The sequence below is a fragment of the Sceloporus undulatus genome, chromosome 6 (assembly GCF_019175285.1).
Source record: "Sceloporus undulatus isolate JIND9_A2432 ecotype Alabama chromosome 6, SceUnd_v1.1, whole genome shotgun sequence".
In the NCBI taxonomy this organism is placed as follows: domain Eukaryota; kingdom Metazoa; phylum Chordata; class Lepidosauria; order Squamata; family Phrynosomatidae; genus Sceloporus; species Sceloporus undulatus.
This window is the reverse complement of record NC_056527.1, coordinates 100,723,094-100,746,524: the sequence shown is the minus strand read 5'-3', so window position 1 is coordinate 100,746,524 and position 23,431 is coordinate 100,723,094. Positions and strand designations below refer to the sequence as shown.

The window sequence follows — 23,431 nt, the reverse complement described above, 5'->3', positions numbered from 1 at the left end:
ATTATTATTATTATTATTATTATTATTATTATTATTATTATTATTATTATTCCTCACACACAAAATGGGTCAATAAATAATTTAAAACTGATCATCTTACTAAGCTTCACTTAAAGTGACACCTATTCTAATTTTACACAATATGATCATGGCTTGCTAGTTAACCTATAGTCTCTGAAACACATTATTAACCCCTCTCCCCCCATTTTTTTTGCTGGAAAAACCGAAAGGCTAGAGGATTTGGAAGATTTCTGAAACATCAAGTGGAGTTCCATTGTTCATTGACATCAACTTGGCTTCAGTCTATGGCAACCTTATGATTAAGAGGCCTCCAAGACGCCCTGTTATCAGCCATCCTGTTTAGGTTCTACAAACTCAGGCCAGTGTTTTCCTTGTTTGAGTCTATCCGTCTGTAACACAGTCTTTTTCTTTTCCTACTATTTCCAATTATACCAAGCCCGAATTACTTGCGGGAACGCCTCTCCCTACACAATCCGCCCCGCACTCTCAGAACATCAGGGAAGTGCTTATTGGAACATCATATCTCTTCTGGCGGGCTTATCCATTGGACTTCATATAAAAGCTTATGATGATGTTCCACTCTTGACTATGATTACTGGCTACTGATGAACTGTTTTTAGAGAACTAATAGGAATGTGGTAAATTCAGTATTAGTGTTTTATCAATTGTATTTGTATTATTGTATTATTTTATTGATGTAATCTTGCCTCAATCCTTGGGAGAGGCGGGAAATATAAATAAACATTATTATTATTATTATTATTATTATTATTATTATTATTATTATTACAATCTGATGTTTGCATCAGAACTGAGATTACAATCTCCTCCGGGAGTATAACATTCACATTAGTATCTTAGGATAAATTACCAATGTGCAGGAAATTGTCTCTCGATATTTTTGTTAAAAAACTGATAAATACCTTGGGAGTAAATGAAATTTGGCATTAGAAATCCATAATTTTCTTGGTTCACAATGCAACTGGTGATTGTTTTTTAAGCCTGTATTCCACATGTGCACACCAGAAATAATGGGATTTCTTCCTCTCTCTCTCTCTCTCTAAATATATATATGTATTAAAAATTAACATTTTCAAAATATTATCAGTTTTTGAACAAAAAGAAAAATAGAGAGAAGTAAATAAAACAGAGCCAGAAAGAGAAAGAACAAATGGATTATAGGAAGGCAATGGCAGACCTCCTCTGAACAGATCTTGCTTAAGAACACCCAATTATAGCTTCTCCTTAGGCTTATAAATGACTTGAAGGCACACAACAACAGCAAGCCATTTCCAGCGACTCTAGTTCTAATAAAATAAATAAGTAAATGTAATTCTGTCTTTCTTCCTTACAGCAAGGACTTCACATTAATGGAAAATACAGCCAGTTCTTGTCAACCACGGGCTTGTCATCCATGGATTTGAGCAACCATGGATGGCCCTGCCCATTGTCCCTAATGGTGGTGCGTACATGTGGTCACACTGCACGGCCATGGTCACAGCCATGTGCATGGTGCACTGCCATTAAAACCTACAGGACTTGAGGTCTCATGGGCTTGTGATCCATGGATGGCATCTGCAGGGGATGGGAGGGTCCGGAACAAAAACCTCATGGATACAAAGGGCTGACTGTATACAAACAAGGCTTCTGTGGTCTCTCTCTGGATCTCATTCCATTTTTTCCTACTTAATTTTACATTAATATATTTATTTGCTTGCTAGAGTGCATATCAATATATTTTATCACCAATTCAAATCCATGTGGACTTCATTCCAATCCTTATCTATTTCAACACTCAGAGAAGGTTACTCAACACTTTCTTTACCCCGGTTTTCTCATAAAAGGAAAATGGTGCTCAGTCTAAGGAATATGGAGCAGAGGACACAATAGGGGAAATGCAGCACAGAATAAGTAAAGAGGTAGTACAGGAATACCTGGTTAATCTAAATGAATTTAAATCTCAGGACCAGATGAACTACATCCAAGGGTATTAAAAGAACTTGCAAATGTAATCTCAGGGCCATTGGCAATAATATTTGAGAAGTCCCAGCAGACTGTAGGAGGGCAAACATTGTTCCCATCTTCAAAAAGGGGAAAAAAGAGGATTCCAACAATTATCGCCCAGTTACACTGACATCAATACCAGGAAAGATTCTAGAGCAGATAATTAAACAGAGTCTGTGAACATTTAGAAGAGAATGCCATAATGACAAAAAGTCAACATGGGTTTCTGAAAAACAAGTCATGCCAGACTAATCTGATTCCCTTTTAAAATAAAATTATCAGCTTGGTAGATGAAGAGATTGCTGTGGATATTGCATTTCAGTAAGACCTTTGACAAGGTCCCCAATGACATTCTTGCAAGCAAGCTAATGAAATGTGTGTTAGACAATGTAACTGTTAAATGGATTTGTAATTCATTGACTGGCTGAACCCAAAGGGTGCTCAGCAATGGCTCCTCTTCATCCTGGGCAGAAGTGATCAGTGGGGTCCCACAGGGCTCTGCCCTGAGCCCAGTACTATCCAACATCTTTATAAATGACTTATATGAAAGAATAGGGACCATGCTTATCAAATTTGCAGATAACATTAGAAGGAATACTAATACCCCAGAGGACAGGATCAAAATTAAAAATGACCTTAATAGATTAGAAAGCTGGGCCAAAGCTAATAAAATTAATTTCAACACAGAGAAATGTAAGGTACTGCACTTAGGTAAAAAAAAAGAAAGAAGGAATGCATAAATATAGGAAGGGGGACACCTGGTTTAATGAGACTACAGAGCTTATTGCACACACATTTAATCCTACTGCACCCTAATAAGATGCAGGTGGGACACAGGATTTAGGTGGAAATTATCAAATGTAATTTGCAGCCGATTCTGTCGGCCGAGTACAGTCTGGCTGCATCCCAGCTCCCAGGCATGCTTCAGCAGCTGCTTTTTCCAAGTCAGAAAGCTCCTGGGATGCAGCTGGGCTATACCCGGAAATCGGTGGCAAATTGCATGCAGTAATTCTCACCTGTATCACACATCCTAGCTGTATCCTGTTAGGGTGCAGTCGGGTTAAATGCGCATGTGATAAGCTTCTATGTGTGAAAGGGATCTAGGAGTCCTAGTATACCACAAGTTGAACGTGAGTCAACAGTGTGATGTGGCAGCTAAAAAGGCCAATGCGATTCTAGGCTGCATTAGTAGAAGTACAGTGTTTAGATCAAGGAATGTAATAATGCCACCCTATTCTGCTTTGGTCAGGCCTCACCTGGAATACTGTTTCCAGTCCTGGGCACTACCAGTAGTATCACTAGGAAAGTGCAGGGTGTGTGGGCCACATGGGTTGCAGTTCTGGATCCAGGATGACACTGGATGTTATCAACAACATTTATAATGGCACACAGCCAGCACAAAACAGTAAAAGGTATTCAGGAAATTCAAGGAATATATGCTCATGTGTACACAACATAAGTAAAGTGTGGTTGCAACATTCAACCTCAGGATATAGGCTATATATATTTGCTGTAAGAATAGCCGCTGATATTCTAAAATATAAATTTAGTATGGACATTTAACTAGCCACTATTGACATGCCTATCTCTTGGGAGATCGTTTCAGGAACATGTAATTTTGATAACCTTTTACGTTAGAAAATTTTTAAAATATAAAAATTTTATGCAAATTCTTATATATTAATATAATCAGTCTGATTATACAAAGTTAGACCGGATGTTATCATACCTAAATCGCCACCGATCTAAGCAATATACTGCCACCCAGATGCATCCTGGGCCGAAGCCTCACTCAGCTGGCCAATTTTTTAAGTTGGAAGCTCCCCGACTTCAAAAAGTGTGGGCTGAGTGAGGCTTCAACCCAAGATGCATCCAGGTGGCAGCATCGCACCTAGAATGGTGGTGATTTAGGTATGATAACATCTGGGAGCATCCTGGATCCAGCATTGAAGCCAGAAGAAGTAAGCTGGCTTATTTGCCCAAGTGGTAAGCTCTGTAAGTCTACTTGTAGCTCAAAGGGGGAAAGGACATCACTCTTTTCATTCACTAGAGTAGTGGTTCATTATCATATTTCGTTTCTGGGCACTGACCAGTAGGGGCTTTGAAAAGCTTGCTTTAAATGCGTAGATATTTTATACTTGTTCTATTTAGAATTGGATCAGCACCTATGCTTCCTGCTGTGGGGTTTGCCCCAATCTTCAAGTCAGAGTTTAGAGAGGCAAAACACATGGGTGTTTTAACAGACACAACCCCTCACTTTCTAATTGAGAGGAGCTCCTATGGGTAAGACATAGGTTGTTTTAGGGATATTTGGCATGGAAGCCTGTTGAGTTGTGGTGATATGTTAGCACAGCTTAATCTACTGGGTGGCTTAGCAAGATAGATGGGCAGCTCTTTGACAGACATCTCACATTGGGAGGAATTTCCCAGAAGCAATAGGGAGCACTCGCAAATATCATTATGATAAAAGTAGTGAGACAAAACTTTAATTCTACTGTAGGACAGACTTTCTTTATATCTTGAGACTCAGGAGAATTTGTTTATTTTGCATGAACTGGCCAATTGATGGCAAGCTTATTTCATATGGGTTGCTAGGATGAGATGAGACACTTCTGAGGGACTCTGCTCCGACTCAGAGACATAAAATCTGTGCAGATCTTTTCTACTTAGTTAATAAAGTAGTCCTAATTTCTGTGTCCTGCATCTCCCTAGCAAATGGTATAACATCTTTAACTACTGAATATGGTCAGTTCCAAATAATGAGTGAATTTAATAAAAATATTGTTTCAGCTTACAGAAATAAAAATTTACTAGAATTCAGAAATTGCTTCATATTAACATTTTAAATGGCAGGATGGAATTTTTTTTAAAGCTCTGTCATTTTCAGGTGCTCAGTGAAGTATAGGACCAGAAATCTATTTATTTATTTATAACTTTATCAGTACAGTGTGAGGCCAGAAATATACACTTTTACTGCTGAACTGTGATGGCCACTCCTGGAAACAAATCCCCAGAAGCTGAAGAGAGGCAAATAAATGGTCTCCTTAGGAGATTTCATCATAGATCAAAAGGGAGGACGTTGATAAAGTAGCATGGATGTTTAGAGAGATACACAGCCATCAAGCATTAATGGAGAAGAAAGTGCATCTGAAGGTAAGAGAAATTTGTGAAGAAAATAGTGGCTTGGAAGTTTTTCATATTGTTGTAATTTCAGGAGTTTCTTCAGTGTTCTGAAATGGAAAATTTAACACAGTCCTTCGTTTCCTTCTCTGCTATGTTATATTCTTTTCTATAGTTTTACTTTTATTCTTGATTATTTTTGTGCTAATGAATTTGCTATCAAGTTGAGTAGTGTAACTTGCATGTTGTAATGTTGGATTTGAATATACTGTTAGGCACTTGTTTTCCTTTCAAACTAGTTTATCATAGCTCATACAATAAGTAATTATGTGAGTAATGTCTGTGCAGCAATCACAAATATCAATTTTACAATGTTTAGAATTCTCCCTTCTCTCATTCTTATCCTACATTTCTCTATGGATACCCGCTGCTCAAATGCTTTTATTTAATCTTTATTTCTTTTTCTCATAACCTTCTCTCTTGTTAAATACAGAGATTACCTGTGATCTACAAAACTGCCTTATACAAAGTCTAATCAGCTTGCTCAGTATCCCCTGTATGGATGTACAGCAGCTATCTAAGTTTTCAAACAGAGATAATTTCCAGTCCTGCCTGAAAGTATCTGGAAACAAAACTGGAACTATCGTTCCAACCCTTTTCCTATACCATTGATCCCTTACTTATTAGTTACTGGCTTCTTTACCTCTAATTGCTGCCATAGTATGTGGTACATCTGATCAGAGACCAGGAGAAGGAAAGAAGTTACATCCTCTGCACCATTTCCAGAATCAAAAATGATTGGTTTTCATGAGCCTACTGGTGAGTTAACATTTGACAATAGTTATGTGGTAAATAGTAGTCTTTCTTCAACAGCTTTATCCTAAAATTCACCTTCTTTTGTATTTGACTCTTAGAATATCTGGTGTCATGTTTAGAACATTTTGGCTATGAAAGATGGGAGGCCAAATGCTTTTTGGATGCAGAATTATTCCCAATTTTCTTTTAGCCTTGACTAACAGCTAAATAATTATTCCTGTTTATTGCTTCCCAATTATCATCAGTCATTTATTAAGTTGATTGCATTCTGAAATGTAAGAGGACTTTTGGTAGGAGTTTTTTCAGCACCTGCTCCTATAGTGGTGTCTAGTGTCATAGGGACCGTGCATGTGCCTGATTTCTTTCCCTGAAGGAAAAAAATACTGAAGATAGATTCCTTTAGCTGATACTAAAAGTAGATATTTAAACTGTAAATCACCCTAAATCCTAGTCTTGAGGAAAATGAAGTGTCAATAAAGTGATCAATAGATATTTGATTGATTCCTTTTTGACTAATGGGTATAACCCTTTCACATAAGCAGCTATAAAGCTTCATTCTGCTTTAAGTGATATTTTTACTTTCAACTATAAAATCCTCTATCAGCTGTTGTCAAGGTGCCCTACATGATTAGGGTAGCAAGAACATAGATGAGTAAAGGTATGGGAAGGAATGAGCATTAAAAATCAGGCATTTGGGGGATAAACATTTTTGGTCATCCATTTGAAATATCACGACAGTAGAACCAGTGTGAGACTCAGAAGTTTATCGCACACACTTTTTTATCCATTCTGGGCAGTAGCAGGGAATGTGTGTGTCTGAGTGAAAATGGAGTTTATCACATGTTGAACTGTTGGCAAGGCATCCCCATGCCATCACTGACCCTAACCCATTCCCGAGCCAGGGTGAGGCACATGAATTTTGCTCAGCTGTAAAGATTCCTGCTGAGCAAGAAAGCTTTATGGCTGAGCAAAATTCACGCACTTCAGCCTGGCTCGGGAATGGGTTAGGATCCGTGACGGCATGGGGATGCCTTGCCGATAGTTTAGCATGTGATAACCTCAATTTTCACTCAGCCATGCACATTACTTGCTCGTTCTGAGAATGTATAGAAAAATTATGTGTGATAAACTCCTCAGTCTGTATCGACTCTGCATAATTGAACCAGTTAGATAACATGCTAAACAGCCATGTGTTCACCCTATAGAAACCTGTGATTTTTATTTTGGTGAAGTTCTTAGAATTTCCTAGGGTATTTTCTAATGACAACACAATAGCGGCAGAGAATTCTCAATTACTCACAGTACTACAAATCTGAGGATTCCATAGGGTAGATTCATGACAATTAAAATACTATCAATGATATAAAATTGTGCTATATGATTACACCCTCCACAATCTGTTTTAGAGTTGATTTCCTTCAAATTTCAGGCTTTCAGATAAGATACTGCCTTGATGTCATACACACAGGATGCGAGTTCTTAAGTGTAACAGCTGCAGTAACAGCCATAACCATATAATACCAGCTTAGAATCAAAACTCTTAGTACTATGCTATCACTCATTCTAACGAGTCTCATTCTTTACTTTCACAGGGAGTCTGTATGCTGAAGAGCAAAGTCCCATTAATAAATCCTCTCTTTCAGAGTTTCTTCTTCTGCAATTCTCAGATGTTCGGGAGCTGCAAATTCTACACTTCATTGTATTCCTCATCTTTTACCTGACAGCAGTAACAGGGAATCTTCTCATTGTCTCTACAATAGTCTCTGACTACCATTTGCATACCCCTATGTACTTCTTTCTGATGAACTTGGCCATACAGGATGTGGGGCAAATTTCAGTAATTTTACCTGTCTCCATGGTCAATTCTCTTAGAAATGACAGTCATATTTCTTATTCTGGATGTGTTGCTCAAGTCCTGTTCAATGTATTCTTTTTAGCATCTAATTGCTCTCTTCTGACAGTCATGGCATGTGATCGATATGTTGCCATTTGCAAACCATTACAGTATGAAACTCTGGTGAACAAGTATGCCTGCTTTCAAATGGTTACTGCTGTATGGATCATTAGCTTGTTCTATGGAGTCTTACACACTATAGGCACTTTTGTATCCCCCTTTTGTTCCAACAGTGTGAACCAATTTTTCTGTGAAATCCCACACTTACTTAAGCTAGCCTGCTCTAACTTGTATTTGATTGAAATTGCTATTCTTTTGTTGAGTGCAGTTGTTGCAATGAGCTGCTTTGTTTTCATTGTTGTGAGTTATATGTACATCTTAACTACAGTGATGAGATTTCCTGCTGGGCAGGGAAGGAAGAGAGCTTTCTCAACTTGCCTGCCACACCTCAGTGTATTGTCTGTATTTGTATTTACTTCATATCCATCTTACTTTAAATCTGCCTCAGATTCCCCATCATCTCTTGATTTATCACTGACCATGATATATACGATGGTGCCACCCTTGATGAATCCACTCATCTACAGCTTAAGAAACAGGGAGCTAAAAAGTGCTCTGAAAAACCTGCTGGGTTTGAAGTTCTTTCTTGTGAATAGAAAGATTCTGCCTTAAGCTCTAATGAAGTGAGCAATCCTTCCATGTTTGGAATGAAGAATAATTTTCAATTATAGGATGTTTCAGTGTCATTTGTGTCTAGTAAATTTTGTAGCTGCAATTCCTTTGTTCATAACACATAATTTCAGACACATTAGGGCTGCAAAGTTTTCATTATTATAAGTTATGTACCTTATTAGATTGTCAGAAAGCTTGTTTCTTATCGGACCAGCAGGTCTTCCTTATTAAAATAAATATCCTTTGAAGGTTGGCAAGCTTTTGCATTTATTTAGGCTGAACATGAACCCAAAAAATTCTGTATGCTGACGTGTGGGCCCTTCATATTTATGAATGTTGTTATTTATGAATGTTGATTATATGTCAATTTTACATGGAAATACATAACCAGTTAACTCAAAAAAATAAACAAGGAGCCCTGGTGGCGCAGTGGTTAAATGCCTGTACTGCAGCCATTCACTCAAAACCACAAGGTTGCGATTTCAAGACCAGCAAAAGGGCCCAAGCTCGACTCAGGCTTGCATCCTTCCGAGGTCACTAAAATGAGTACCTAGACTGTTGGGGGCAAATTAGCTTACTTGCTAAAAAGCTTACTTGCTGTTCACCGCTATGATCTTTGGAATAGCGGTATATAAATAAAACAAATTATTATTAATTATTAATTTATATACCGCTTCATACTGAGCTACCATTGTCTAAGCAGTTTACAACTGTAAGCTAATTGCCCCCAACAATCTGGGTACTCATTTTAATGACCTTGGACGGATGCAAGCCTGAGTCAAGCTTGAGCCTTTTTACTGGTACTGAACTTGCAAACTTATGGTTTTGAGTGAGTGGCTGCAGTACAGGCATTTATTAACCACTGTGCCACTAGGGCTCTTGTTATCCACTGGGGATTGGTTCCAGGACTCCCCACTGCATGGATACCAAAATCTGTGGATGCTGAAGTCCCACTGAATCTGTGGATGCAGAATCTGTAAATACGGAAAGCTGCCTTTGATTTGGTATTTAGGTAGAACACAAACTTGTAAATAGCAACAGCTGATTGTCAGCCCTGCAAGTCATCAATTTCAACTGTCTTTTCTTGTTATTTCAAAAACCTGGCAAAACTAAGGAGATTATCCCACTCATTTTAAAGTGACTTATCCCCAATGGGATAAAGTCATGTTTAGTTTTAATGGTGGGTATTATCACATTCAAATTTTTAGACACATCATGTTTATCCAGGACTTAACCCATGAAGTTCCAAGAATGCTCTAGTAACAAAACATTCATGGGAAGTCCTGGAAAAGATTTGTTGCTGGAATATTCCTGGTTCTTCCCAGGATAAGTCCTAAATAAGCTCAACGTCATCTAAAAATCTTCAGCGTGATCACACAACTATCCTGGGAATATATCTTTTTCTTCCCTGAAACAAATGGGGTGTGTCCTGGGTCCAGAGCTGTTCTATTCTGGATGACAGAATAGAAGGCATGCTTATCAAATTTGCAGATGACACCAAATTAAAGGGGCAATTAAAATGACCTCAAGAGATTAGAAAGCTGTGCCAATACTAACAAAATGAATTTATACAAGAAAATGTACAGTACTACACACAGGCAGAGTTTGGTGCATGTAAATAGGCTTGGCTCTGCCCAATCCACAATCTACGTAGGATCTTATCACTTGGATCCAGGATGCCACCGGATGTTATCATACCTAAATCGCCACTGATCTAGGTGGGATGCTGCCAGCCAGATGCATCCTGGGTCGAAGTCTCACTCAGCTGACCAATTTTTTATATTGTGTTTCTGTATCACTTTCCAGACCATAAGGGCTTCTGAGACGTACAACAAGTAGAAAACAAGTAAAACAACACAAAGATAAAAACTTTAAAAAACAGCTTAAAATACACTTGTTTCCACTTACCGGAAAATTTGTTTCCTAAACTGATTCTTGAAACCAGTTCTGAAAAAACGTGGTTCCCACTATGTTTGCACCGGTTTCAGAAATCGGTTCAATGGCCGGGGAGGGGGCAGCTTGATGGCCCAGTCTGTCTCTGGCCTCTCCTGACCCTCAAATCCATGGGCCAGCCTCCTTATTGGCTTCTTTGGCCACTTCCCGGCTTCCCTACACCTTTTAAAAAAGTTTCCCATGGCTGGGGAGGCCAGAAGGAGGTCGCAAAGAAGCTGGGGTAAAGCCAGGAAGGAGGCCGCAAGCCTTCTGGCATCTCTGCAACTTCCTTCTAGCCTTCCCGGTCGCAGGAAATTTTTTAATTTTTTAAAATTTATTTATTTACATACAGTTACATTTATGTAAACAAGGTAAAATCTGTCACTTATTTACACACCTTTCAAAATTCATACATACTTCTGTTACTTTTACCTTACCATTTCCTCCTTTTTCTTCCACCTCTGCTACTTTAGTTATTCCCTTACTTTCTTTTTCTCCCTTCCCCCTTCCCTTTCCCATTTCCCTCCCCCTATTTTCCCTCCCTTCCCCCCCTTTCCTGCCTATCGCTTCCAACCTATTCCCTCTCTTCCCTTATCTGTATTTGTATATTGATACATCTATCCTTCCTTCGTTCCCTTTCCCTTACCTTCCTTCTCCTTTCCTGAATTTTTTTAAAAAGCCCAGGGAACTCGGTCAAGGGCCAAAGAAGTCGGTAAGGAACCTGGGCTGGGGATTTTGGGGGCAGGAGAGACTGGTCAATGCCAGCGGCCCCCCCCCCCCCCAGGCCGGGCTGCCAGTGGGAACCAGGGCAGGTTTGATTCTGATTCGAATCTGCCTGGTTCCCACTTGGACTGAAATGATTTATTTCTAAATAAATCAATTCAGCCCAAAAAACACCCCATTTTTCTAGCGTCTTTTTGACATGGGTTAAATGGGCAAAAATGGGCAAAAAGCATTTACTCCCTTTCTTAATCGATTTCTGAAATCGAATTCAGGGTGAACCATGCCCATTTAATCTGGATCACAATCCGGATTTAAATGTAGTGAGAACAAGGCCCCCATTTTCCCAGCGTCTTTTTGATGTGGTTTAAATGAGCAAAAATGGGCAAAAAGCATGGCCCCTGTTTCTGAATAAATTTCTGAAGTGCCTGTTTAACCCAGATCACGATCCGTATTTAAACATAGTGGGAACGAGGCCTTTGAAAGCTCCTAAAAGCCATTCTAGAATCCGGTTTTGTAGAATCCAATTAAATCTTAGCCATCAGTTAAAACAGCAATTTCAAACATTGAATGCCATGCAGAAAAGTGCTGTTTTGGCAAGCCACACCCTCCACTGTATGCAAAAGCCTGTGTCTTTTAAGCCACCTTGTGTACTATGTTAGGAGAAGAATGAATAAATTGTTCAAGAAGGCTTTTAATGACTACTTGCTTGAGGAACTCTTTTTGTATATGATGCCATGCATATGAAGAAGGGAAGGAAAGCAGGATTCTCTTTGATTATACAAATCCAAACACTATTCCATTGACTATGTGATGTAGCACTTTGCTTTTCTTAGGGGCATTTCTATCTACAAACATGAAGAATGTCTCTTGGGATTTTTATCATTGAATTCTTCTAAGTTCTCTTCAAATCCAAACACCATGCTATTGATCACCTGATTTAGCACCTTGCTTTTCTTAGGGGTATTTCAGCCTACAAACATTAATAATGTCTCTTGAGATTTTAATCACTGAATTCTGCTGGGCTTTCTAAGAGGTTATTTCCAAAAATGCATGCAGAGTAGACAGGCATAAAAGAAACACATTTACTATAATCCATGTCAATTATACAGTAGAATACATGGATTAGAAGGAAGTTCAATATAGGCTATGTGACTTTCTGAGTGAAGCCTCAGGGAAGATAACAAAGAATGATAAGAATGAGAATGCAACAGTAAGAGGTAAATCTCAATTTCCACCCCCTGCTTTTCTTCTCCAGACCTCTTCTGTAATGCCATTAGAATAGTTCACAATATTTGAAGCTGTCTTAATCTGATACTTGTCAGCAATTACTTGTTCTTATCCTCTACCCCCATATCCTGTAATGTTGAAAAATACTGGCTGCTTAGTTTGTGCATGAAATGATGAATCTGAAACTTACTACTTGAAATATGGTATAAAATGTTAACTATTGTAACTATTTAGACAAAATATTTGGATAATATTAGTTTATCTCTGATTAAGATAATATTTGTCTTTGCCTAATGTTTTCTTTATTGGGCTGACTCTGGGTGCATCTACACTGTAGAAACATTGCAGTTTGATGCTGGTCTAACAACAATAATAATAATAATAATAATAATAATAATAATAATAATTTGTATACCGCCCTCTGGCAAACCAATCCGGGCGGTTAACAACTATCATGTCTCCATCCTACAGAATCCTGAGATTTGTAGTTTTGTGTGGCACCAGCACTCTTTCGCAGAGAAGGATAAAGCCTTTATAAATCTAGAAATCCCAGGATTCCATAGGATATAGCTACAACATTTGAAATGGTGTTAAATTGCATGACTTCTACCATGTAGATGCACCCTCTGTCTTCATACAAAGGTAAAAGTAAAGGTAGTCCCTTGACATTAATGTCTAGTTGTAACTGACTGTAGGGGGTGATGCTCATCTCCATTACTAAGTTGAAGAGTCAGCATTGTTTGAGGACTGCTCTGGTTGTCAGCATGACTGCACCGAATGCTGTTACCTTCCCACTGAGAAGTGGTACCTATTTATCTACTAGCATTTTCATGCTTTCAAACTGCTAGTTTGGCAGAAGCTGGAACTAGTGACAGGAGCTCACCCCATCATGCAGCACCCAGACCTTGAACTGCCAACCTTATGTCTTAACCACTAAGCCACCACATCCCCACCTGTCTTTTCTACCTCAGATATCTGAAGTAAAGAGGACTTCAGAGGCCTTATAGTGCTGGCCTCTGCTTGATATGAAGGTTCACCGTTGGCTATACCAATAGATACAGTGAGACAGCTATTTGAGAAAACTGATTTCGCGTGTCATGAAAAGGCAACAGTCTTTTCATTTTTTACATTTTTATTATTGCATTGTTATTGTTAGAGGCAGGGAAGAGATACTTGTGAGGTTTTCAGCATAAGGTGCCACAAAATGCCTGGTCTTCAGTACTTCTTGTTCCATCTTGGATAATATGTGTTAACCTGGTTCTGTTTCAGAGCTCTGAAATGTTTGAAACAGCTCACATTGGGAAGCTTTGAAGTAGTAATGTAAAGAGCATTCACACTTTTTTTCTTGGTCTTGAAAGGGTGTCTCAAAATGTTTCATGGTGTTACAAAAGTTTTTTTCATTCTTGATAGTGTTTTCTTGCTTCGCATTTCAGGGAAACGTCATGCAAAAAGCATGGACTAAGGTCCTGTATCATAACTATATCAAGCATAGAAGGTACATTGGACAATGTCACTCCCCCGGAACATTTTCAGCTAGATAGTGCCCTAACTTTCAAAATCCTTTCAGCTAGGGAGTGCCCCAAATGAAATGTTTTTGAGGTGCTACAGATTGGAGCATTGGAAAACAAAGTTTGCAATGCTCTCCTGGTCATGAGTAGCATTGAGAAAAGGCAGATGGAGAGACCTCTTGGGGTTCTGCCACAATTGCTTCTCTCAATGTGTCTTTTAACCAGGACAGGGCTGAAGATGTCACTTTCCAGCACCTTCATCTGCAGCCTCAGAAAGTCATCAGTTGAGTTTCTGCCTAGATGAAAAGTTTGATTCTTAGGGTAACAGTAAGTCATTAATAACTATAAACATGCATTCTCAAAGTTATGAGATTGTAAGTCTGGTTACTGAAAGGATGGCAGCTCACTTTTTTGCACAACATGTGTTTGTGCAAAATAAAAAAAAATGTGTGCAAAATATTGAATTTTGCACAAAATATTATTTGTTTGCAAATGAAATATTTGCAAGAATGAAAGAATGACTGAGAAATTTATGAAAGCTTTTGTAACTGCACCTAACTTTGAAAAAAAAAACTTTTGAAGTGTTTCATTCTGATCTGTGAAAACAAAATAAGCAAAGATTTATGAATAGCGCCAAATATACAGCTTAATGGGTTGCAGTCTATTTTCTTCTGAGTATTTACGTGCCATATATAAGACTGATATATCTGTTTATTTTTTAAATGTTTTTGGTCTCATTTTATTTATATCTCTTATTCATTTCTTTTCTACTAGTTATTATGATAAAGAATGATCAAGCTGTATCATTACTACTACTACTACTACTAATACTAATACTACTACTAATCTAGTTCTTCTGTTCTCCTCTACAGAAACGCAGTACAGCACCCTAGAAAGAAATGCGAAATGCAACTTCCATTACAAGCTTTCTTCTTCTGGGTTTTTCTGACACTCAGGAACAAAATATTATGTACTTCACCCTTCTTTTAGTGATTTATTTGGCGGTCTTGATGGCAAATTTTCTAATTATTTCAGCTGTTTTTCTGGACCACCGGCTTCATACACCCATGTACTTTTTCTTGGTAAATTTATCTATTGTGGACCTTGGTTCTATTTCTGTCACTATCCCCAAAGCCATGATTAATTCTCTCTGGAACACAAGAGATATTTCATATTCTGGATGTGTTGCACAAGTGTTTTCTTTGTTTTTTTTTCTTGATATCTGATTTGTTCCTCCTCACATCCATGGCATACGATAGATATGTTGCCATTTGTGACCCACTGCACTATGAAACAGTGATGAGCAGGAAAGTCTGCATTCAGCTGGCAACCAGTGCATGGCTAGCTGGCCTTGTTTATTCAGCTTTGCACACTGGCAGCACTTTTGCAATTACATTTTGCTCCAATATCATCGGTCAGTTCTTCTGTGAAATCCCACAACTGCTGAAAATCTCCTGTGATGATATGTACCTTGTTGAAGTTGGAGTCATTGTTTTCAGTATATTTATAGTCTTCCCTTGTTTTGGTTTCATAGTGGCTTCATATGTGCAGATTTTCAAGTCAGTACTAAGAATCCCCACCACTCAAGGACGCAGTAAGGCCTTCTCAACATGCCTGCCTCATCTTATTGTTGTCTCCTTGTTCATAAGCACTGGGAGCATTGCCTATCTGAAGCCTATTTCAGGTTCCCCCTCAGAGTTGGATGTGGTAGTGACTGTATTATATTCTGTAGTACCCCCTTTGATGAATCCAATTATCTACACTATGAGAAACCAGGATATAAAAGTTGCGCTTTGGAAAATGTTTCAATGTGGGACTCCTTTCTGGCATCAAGGAAGTTCTTCCATTGTTAATTTGATTTATAGCCTTGTTAGGTCTAGTTTTAAAACATGTAGTTCACTTTCATAACCAGATATGGAATAGATACTTATTTAGAGGAAAAGTTTGGACACCTTTTGAATATAAAGTAAGCAAAAAAAAAATTTGTATATGCTGTAAGTGCTAATTGTATACACTTGATATTGTGAGCATATTATCACAAAACTGAATCCAGATTTACTCCTTCTTGGAGGAGGTCCACTGGAGGCACTGGAACTCAAGTCACAACTAATTTTAATTCTGTTTATTTAAGGGGGGGGGGGAAGACGGGCAGGAAGGGGCGATATGAAGCTGCCCCATCCAAAGATGGATTGGGGCTGCAGCAAACACACACTGCAGCCCCAATCCACCTTGAAGCTGGTTAAAAAAGGAGTGGCAAAGATCGGGCCAGAACAGACAGCCCAATGATGCTGAGAAGTCAGCTTGAAGCTGCCCCGCTGGCCAGACATGGGCGGCTTCATGATGCTCTAGCGGCAAAGCATTTACATGCCACCCACCACCAGAGCATCATGAAGCAACAATGGAGCTGTGGGGGGCCAGCTTTTTCCTGGCCAAAAAAGGAGTGGATCTTATCCCCTGGAGCATCTTGAAGCTGCCCAACCTCCAGATTTCTTCCTCATGAGGGTTCACAGTTCTTTTAGGAAAACTAGCATCACTGGAAAAATTCAAATTCTATTGAAAGAACAAGCATCATCATTTGTTAATTTGAGGGGGGAGGAAGTCGTGTTAATCAATGCCATCGTTGCTCCTGAGTGACATTAAATTAAATGACAGGAAGCCACATAGTATTGGGAGAAGAGACAGCCTTCCATCCTCTTCAACTGTATATATAGGCAAAACAACACAACAAAACAATATTTTCCAACTAATGTTCCAACTGATTTTGAGCTGCAATTCAGGAAAGATTTTCCAGACATAATTAGATTATTGTCTTAAGGTAAAAGACCATTTGTAAACTGTATCCATACTACTAGAACAACACAGAACATAGAATTTAGAAATGGATTTTCTCCAGTGGTCTTGGAATAAAAATCTAATATTGTTACTAGTTTAAGAGAGCTCACCTCTAAAGAAAGTTAACACGATTGTCACGATAGCTCTCTGGCAGAGAATTCTAAATACTCATCCATAAACTACAAATCCCAGGATTTCACAGGATGGAGTTATGGTAGTTAAAATGGTATCATGGTGCTATAACTGTGTGGTGTGAAAGAGACCACTCCTTATCTTATCCAAATACTCTAAGTACTATGTTATACAATCCATTTGCATAGTGATAATAAAACACGGTTTGCATTCTGAAAGTTCTCTGTGTGGTTTTTAGTCTGTCACAAATGAAATTACATAGTACTTGTTGCAGTTTTACAAGTAGGAGTTCTACAATATCTGTACTTTTCTGCACAGTATCTGCAGTGGTTTTATGTGCTTCTCTTCACTTGAGAAGCACAAATGGTTGAAAAACATACATTTTGAATATTGAGGAAACAGTTGAGGAGAAAATTCTAGGCTGATGAGAATCTTTGCAGTTTGGGATATATTCTGTGCAAAATTTACACATGTTAAATTTGATGACCTAGCAAAGCCATTATTATTCAGGACATTTATGATATGAGGATCATACAGGCCAACTGGCAGGGGATTTATGCAATGTGGTCTACCATTTTGCCCTGTCAAAATGATGGGGAGAAGGAAATCCAGGGTGTGTTGACAAAGTGAGTAGAAAGATGAGGAGAGAAATTAGAAATGTCTTAATCAAGAGGTTGGGCTACTTTTTGTCACATCTTCAGATACTTTTCAGAAGTCTGAATTCTACAGAGCCTATGACATTCACTTATCAGAGTCAGATAATCCTCTATTCCTGGGAGATGTGTAATAGGGAGAGAGGGCCTTTTGGTCAGTTTGGTTGGGGATAGGGGCTAAGCAGATGCTTACTCCTTATCTGTGGCAGGTAGCATCGGGAGATAAGGAAGAATTTGGTGTACACCTGTGGCACACATTTAGTGAAGGGAGGGGGCCTCTAGTCATGTTACCATGGAATATTTAACTTGGGGCTAGGCTGGAGGCTGGTTATGGAACGTGGGTATGTATGTCTTAGGTTGGCCTTCCAGTTGTGAACTAGCTGGGGAGCAATCTAGCTATTGGGTTCTACTTGAATCTAAGGCATTTCACCATGCACCTAAGTAGTTTCACCCAGCTGGGGAGGAGGTCTGGCTGAGACTACTGCCTCAGCAGCTCCTATGCTAGGTTGCCTCTCCCTGCACTATGCAGCTTTTAGGGGTTAAAGGTTAAATAGGTTTATATTTAAAATAAAGTGGTCAATTTCAACTCAATCACTGGGGCTGTACACTGCCCCTCTTTGCTGCACCGCTTTGCCGAAGCAACCAAACAGCATGGGAACGCTGCACAGCAAAAAAGGAGCCACCTAGAGCAGCTCCTTTTTGCAGTGTGATAAGGGCTGCGTTGCAGACCTTATGACGCCGCTTCCTGTAAGTGATGAGTGGGTGCTCAGATGCCCACACGTCATCTGTACACTCCCCGTGTGGGTGGTGCCAATTTATAATGGTGCCGCCCTACTATCACTGCCAGGACACCGCTTTTTGGCGGTGTGTACCGGCCCACTGTGTCTGTTCTCTTTATTCCCATGGTTGGTCAGCAAAATTTATCTGTACTTTGAAAGAATGCTTTAAATAGATTATATAGCTTTTGAAATAGCAAGATGAAAAGAATTAGCTTTCTTTAGTAATTTTCACATTTTAATGTACCTAAATACTGTTAATCTTCCTAGTGCTATTACAAAGTTAACAAGCCAAAACTACATTTCTTTTTTACACGCTGTTACTGTTGAGTTGTAATTGCTACCCCTGGGAGCAGCTTTCCAGAAGCCCAAAAGGGAGATTAATAAATCTTCTCCTCAAATGAAGACTCTTTTCATTAAAGTAGAAGACTTTCATACAATGGTGTGTCTATCTGACCAGATACACAGCTAGCTTGTCATTGAAGAAGGAAAGTGCATCTGAAGTTAGGAGCAATTGTGAAGAAAATTAGTAAGTGATTCGGAACCTTTCTTATCATTTTTGGGATTTTCTCACATGTTCTCACATGCTTTCTTTTCCTTCAGCATTATCATGTTTCCCCCCCCCCCTTCTGTTCATTTTCTCTTCACATTTTTGCCCTTCCTTGTGATTCCTTCTGAAATTAGCATAACATAAGTGATGTGTGTGACCACCTTATTGGGATGCTGAAATATTTTCCAATATTAGCTGCAGGTGAACATGTCATTCATAGGAATTTAATAATTTCTCACAAGGTCACACAATATATACCAAAGCATGCCATCAGAAAGGGATTTCATTTGCAGTCCTATACTCATTGGACTGAACTTGGTGGATCTTACTTGCGTATACTGAACTGTTAAAATGAAATCTGTTGTTGATATGGGGAGGTGTGAAATGGTAGGTTTTCAGCAACCAACTTTTTTCCTTTACCCTCACCCCACCCTGCCTTGCTTTGCATCATCTGTTGTCACTGCTGCTTTCTCCAAACATGTGTGTGGCATCATTCCTTCCCCTCTCCACTACTGCAGGACCTCAATAACAGTAGCTTTCCTTCCATGACACCATGCACACATTGCACCAGCCCCATTGTCCTCCTCCACCTCATGGTCTTTCTACAATGCTTTCCCTACCCCAGTCATCAGACATGTACACACACACACACATCCATATACATAACTCTCTCACCACATATATTCTCCCTCCCAATCATCCATGTCATTGCCTGGTCAGGAGGAAGATGGTGAAGGAGAGGAAGCAGAGGGGGAAGAAGGAGTACATTTGGGTTGAGATCACACACTTGGTGAGAAGGAAAAGGAGGGCAAAGAGGGGCAGGAACAGGTCATGGATAACAGCCTTGCCTGCTTGGATTTGCGTTGCTGTTGTTGCTTTTGGGACGGAGTGCTGGTGACAGTGAGGGAAGGGCTCTGCCACTGGCACAGACTCCTTTGCCCCCTCAAACACTATTTTAGAAAAGTGAGAGGATGTTGGTGATGGAACTTTGTGTGTGTGTGTGTGTGTGTGTGTGTATCTTTGTCTGTCGGTGTCCTTCCCTAATTCATTTTAGCTTACTTGCTAATTAGCTTACTTGCTATTCACCACTATGATCTTTGGAATCGCAGTATATAAATAAAACAAATTATTATTATTATTATTATTATTATTATTATTATTATTATTATTTTAAATTTAGAGTGGTTACATCCTTTTTGGTAGGGGCACAGCAGGGAAAGAGAGCCAGTGTGGTGTTGTGGCTTAAGTGTTAGAGAGGAACTCTGGGGAACAGGGTTCAAATCCCTGCTGGAACATGGAAACCCACTGAGTGACCTTAAGCAAGTTACACTCTCTTGGCCTCAGAGGGAGGCAAGGGCAAAGCTCCTTGGAAGAAATCTTGTCAAGAAAATCCCATTAAAGTTTCACCTTAGGGTTGTTGTAATTCAGAAACCACTTGAAGGCACACAACAACAGGAGTGAAAAGCGGGTTCTGCATGTAAGTGCATAGAGAGTCTTTTCAAAAGTAAAAACAAATCTTGAGTGAAGTACCTTCATACAGGATCCTCTAAAGAAATATATTTCTTAGTCTGTCTGATGTCAGGCACAACAGGGATGTAGCTATGATTTTAGGAAGGGGGGGGGGGGCCAGACTAAGTGCCACCATTATAATGGGGGTTGGGGGGGGCAGCGCAGCAGCACCCACCATTCATTTTTTTAAGGGAAGAGGAGGTCCGGATCCCAAGCCCCCCCCCCCCTTGACTACGTCCATGGGCACAACAATCTGGATGTCAGTTTGAGTCAGTTGACTCAGACTCATGTAGCTACAATGATTCTATTCCTACCACACAAACATACCTCACTAACACAACTCCCACCCACCCAGTTAATGTTAGCTCCCAGAATTGAAACTCAACTTGTGACTTGATGATAAAGACCAGAAACTTGACTTGAGACTAAGAGTAAAACATTTAAAAACATCACTGATTCTAAACCAATCCTATCATGGGGTTTGCATGGCAAAACATATTGTTCAGAGGGACTTTGCATTGCTTTTCTTTGGGACTGAGAGAGTGTAACTTGCGCAGGTCATCCAGTGGATTTCCATGGCTGAGAGGGGATTTGAACCCTGGTCTCCAGAGTTGTCATCAAACCACTGCACCATGATGGCTTTTTAAATGTGTAAGCATTTTGATATAATCTACACATAGGAGATAATCACATGTTTTTAACTGATCTTGTCTAATTCTTGGTCTGTTCTTGTTTCCCACCTTGATCCCTTTGAAGGGGCATCTAAACAATACCAATACTACCTCTAATAATAATGTCATCCTGCCTTCCTGGGAGATTTCAGATCTGACATATTCCAAGAGCCTTTGGTTGTCTTTTCAAGTGTACACAGTATCAGCACAATTCTATCAGTGTCTTGTGAAAGCCAGTTGAAAGGGTTGACTTGAGCATGGGGTGATACTAACAGCTTTGTTGACTTTAGTTAGAATTTTATAAAGAAAAACAATCCTTTCATGTGAGCAATATTCTTGATGCAATCTTTCTCATGTTCAACAGCTAAGCTGACTAATCAATGCCTCATGATTAGGTCAGCAAAATATGATTGGTTTGGTATGTATTATGGGCTATGTATTTGAAACAACATGCTTGGTCCTGTGAAGTATTGTTCAAAAGAAGCCAGTCTGAGACTGTCCATTATTTAGGGTTAATTTCATCCAGATTTCAGGCTTTCAAATAAAATTCTGCTTACCTCAAACCTGGTGCCCCTTTAAAGTATCAACAAAGAATAAGCCTGCAAGTAGAATAAAAATAGCAACAGCAATAACAAAACCTGATCAACTTAAAGTACTGCCTCTCTGTTTCTCCTATGCTCATTGTGAGAACTGTTCTTCTGCTTCCTTTCACAGGCAACATTCATATGGAGGAGCAACGTCCACTGAATAAATCCTCATTGTCAGTGTTTCTTCTCCTGGACTTCTCTGAAGTTTGGGAGGTGCAGATTCTGCACTTTGTTGGATTCCTTGTCTTTTACATGGCAACTGCAGCAGGAAATCTTCTGATCATCGCTGCCATAGCTTCTGACCATCACTTGCACACTCCCATGTACTTCTTTCTGATGGACTTGGCGATACATGATGTGGGCCAAGTTTCAGTTATTTTCCCCTCAGCAATGGCCAATATTCTCACAAATTCCAGACACATTTCTTATTCTGGATGTGTTGCTCAAGTTCTCTTCTATATCTTCTTTTTATCAACAGATTTCTTTCTTCTGACAGTCATGGCCTATGATCGCTATGTTGCCATTTGCAATCCACTTCATTATGCAATGGTGATGAATGTGGAAGCCTGCCTCAGGATAGTGACTGCTATATTGGTTATGAGTTTCCTCTATGGAGCATTGCACACTGTTGGCACCTTTGCAGCCCCATTTTGTTCTAACATTGTCAATCAGTTTTTCTGTGAAATCCCACAATTACTCAAGCTTACCTGTTCTGATTTGTATTTGGTGGAAATAGGAGCTGTTTTGTTAAGTGGTCTGCTTGGTTTAGGGTGTTGCATTTTCATTATTATTACTTATGTGCACATTTTCATGACAGTGATGAAAATCCCATCTCTTCAGGGAAGACAAAAAGCTTTCTCAACCTGTCTCCCCCATCTCATTGTTTTCTCCATGTTTGCATTCACAGCATTTACTGCTTACCTCAAACTTACCTCTGATGCCCCTTTACCTCTCAGTTTGGCATTGACCCTGATATATTCCATGGTTCCACCTCTAATGAATCCCATAGTCTATGCAATGAGAAACAAGGAAATTAAAAATGCTCTCTCAAAGCTGCTAGTGTATACATACTCTTCTAGGCATAGTCTTATTCAGCATAGATGAGTGAATTCTGTACATAACTATATTTGTACAGTACAATTTGAAAACCTTGACTGGGATTTGGCTTTTAATACTGTGTGGTGCTGTTAGTAATTTTTGTAAATATGTAGTCTCCTAATGACTTTTAATATTTTTAATGTTTTAACCTTATAAATTATTTAATTATTATTAAAATGTTTTATTATTGAAATTATATTGAACCTGTGATACAATTGGTGAATCCTCCCCTACCCCTTTCATGCTGTTTTAAATTGTTTTAAACTTTGTGTTGACATTATTATTATTACTTAGAATTTATTATTTTAGTTATTTTCTATACATTCCCTTGGGATGTTGTTATTTATTGTGCAGTATGCTATGGAATTTATGGTGTCACCATAGATTGATAGGTGACTTGAAGGCTCGTAAATGAGTACACACAAACATGCACACTCACACAATTATTGTACAGACGTAATTTACTGATTTGGAAAGCCTGAAGGAACAAAATTATTTATAAAGCTACCTGCTGAAATGTTGAAATTGCCACTACAATATAAACTGTTAATGAACAGATATGCCTTCTATCTCCCCATTCATTTGTCTGATCAATGGATCAATCAAACACTGGTGGAGATTTCTTATTTCTGCTCTAACCTCTATAAGTTCTTCTGTAAAATTTTGCAGTTGCTAAAGTCTGCCGTCTTTGATTTATACCACATTG

General features: G+C 39.0%; 3 protein-coding genes across 3 annotated transcripts; all 3 read left to right on the top strand.

The window, feature by feature from the left end:
- The first annotated feature begins 5,939 nt into the window (after positions 1–5,939).
- LOC121933733 (olfactory receptor 14C36-like) lies at positions 5,940–8,527 on the top strand. Its single transcript, XM_042473722.1, has 2 exons — positions 5,940–5,964; positions 7,554–8,527. Exons 1-2 carry the CDS (start codon positions 5,940–5,942, stop codon positions 8,525–8,527), a joined length of 999 nt encoding a protein of 332 aa, XP_042329656.1.
- Positions 8,528–14,816: 6,289 nt separating this feature from the next.
- Positions 14,817–15,825, top strand: LOC121933732 (olfactory receptor 14A16-like). The gene is given in 2 exon segments (XM_042473720.1): positions 14,817–15,119; positions 15,121–15,825. Coding segments are annotated over 2 exon segments (1,008 nt in total).
- A 5,889-nt stretch (positions 15,826–21,714) lies between these two features.
- LOC121933731 (olfactory receptor 14C36-like) lies at positions 21,715–22,731 on the top strand. The gene has a single exon (XM_042473719.1). The coding sequence runs from the start codon at positions 21,715–21,717 to the stop codon at positions 22,729–22,731; it is 1,017 nt and encodes a 338-aa protein (XP_042329653.1).
- The last annotated feature ends 700 nt before the right edge of the window (positions 22,732–23,431 follow it).

Excerpts from the sequence above, each read along its gene's own strand:
- LOC121933733 (XM_042473722.1), top strand. The coding sequence starts at position 5,940 with ATGATTGGTTTTCATGAGCCTACTG. Across the intron at positions 5,965-7,553 it reads TGGTTTTCATGAGCCTACTG|GGAGTCTGTATGCTGAAGAG; the intron begins GTGAGTTAACAT and ends TTACTTTCACAG.
- LOC121933731 (XM_042473719.1), top strand. The coding sequence starts at position 21,715 with ATGCTCATTGTGAGAACTGTTCTTCTGCTTCCTTTCACAGGCAACATT.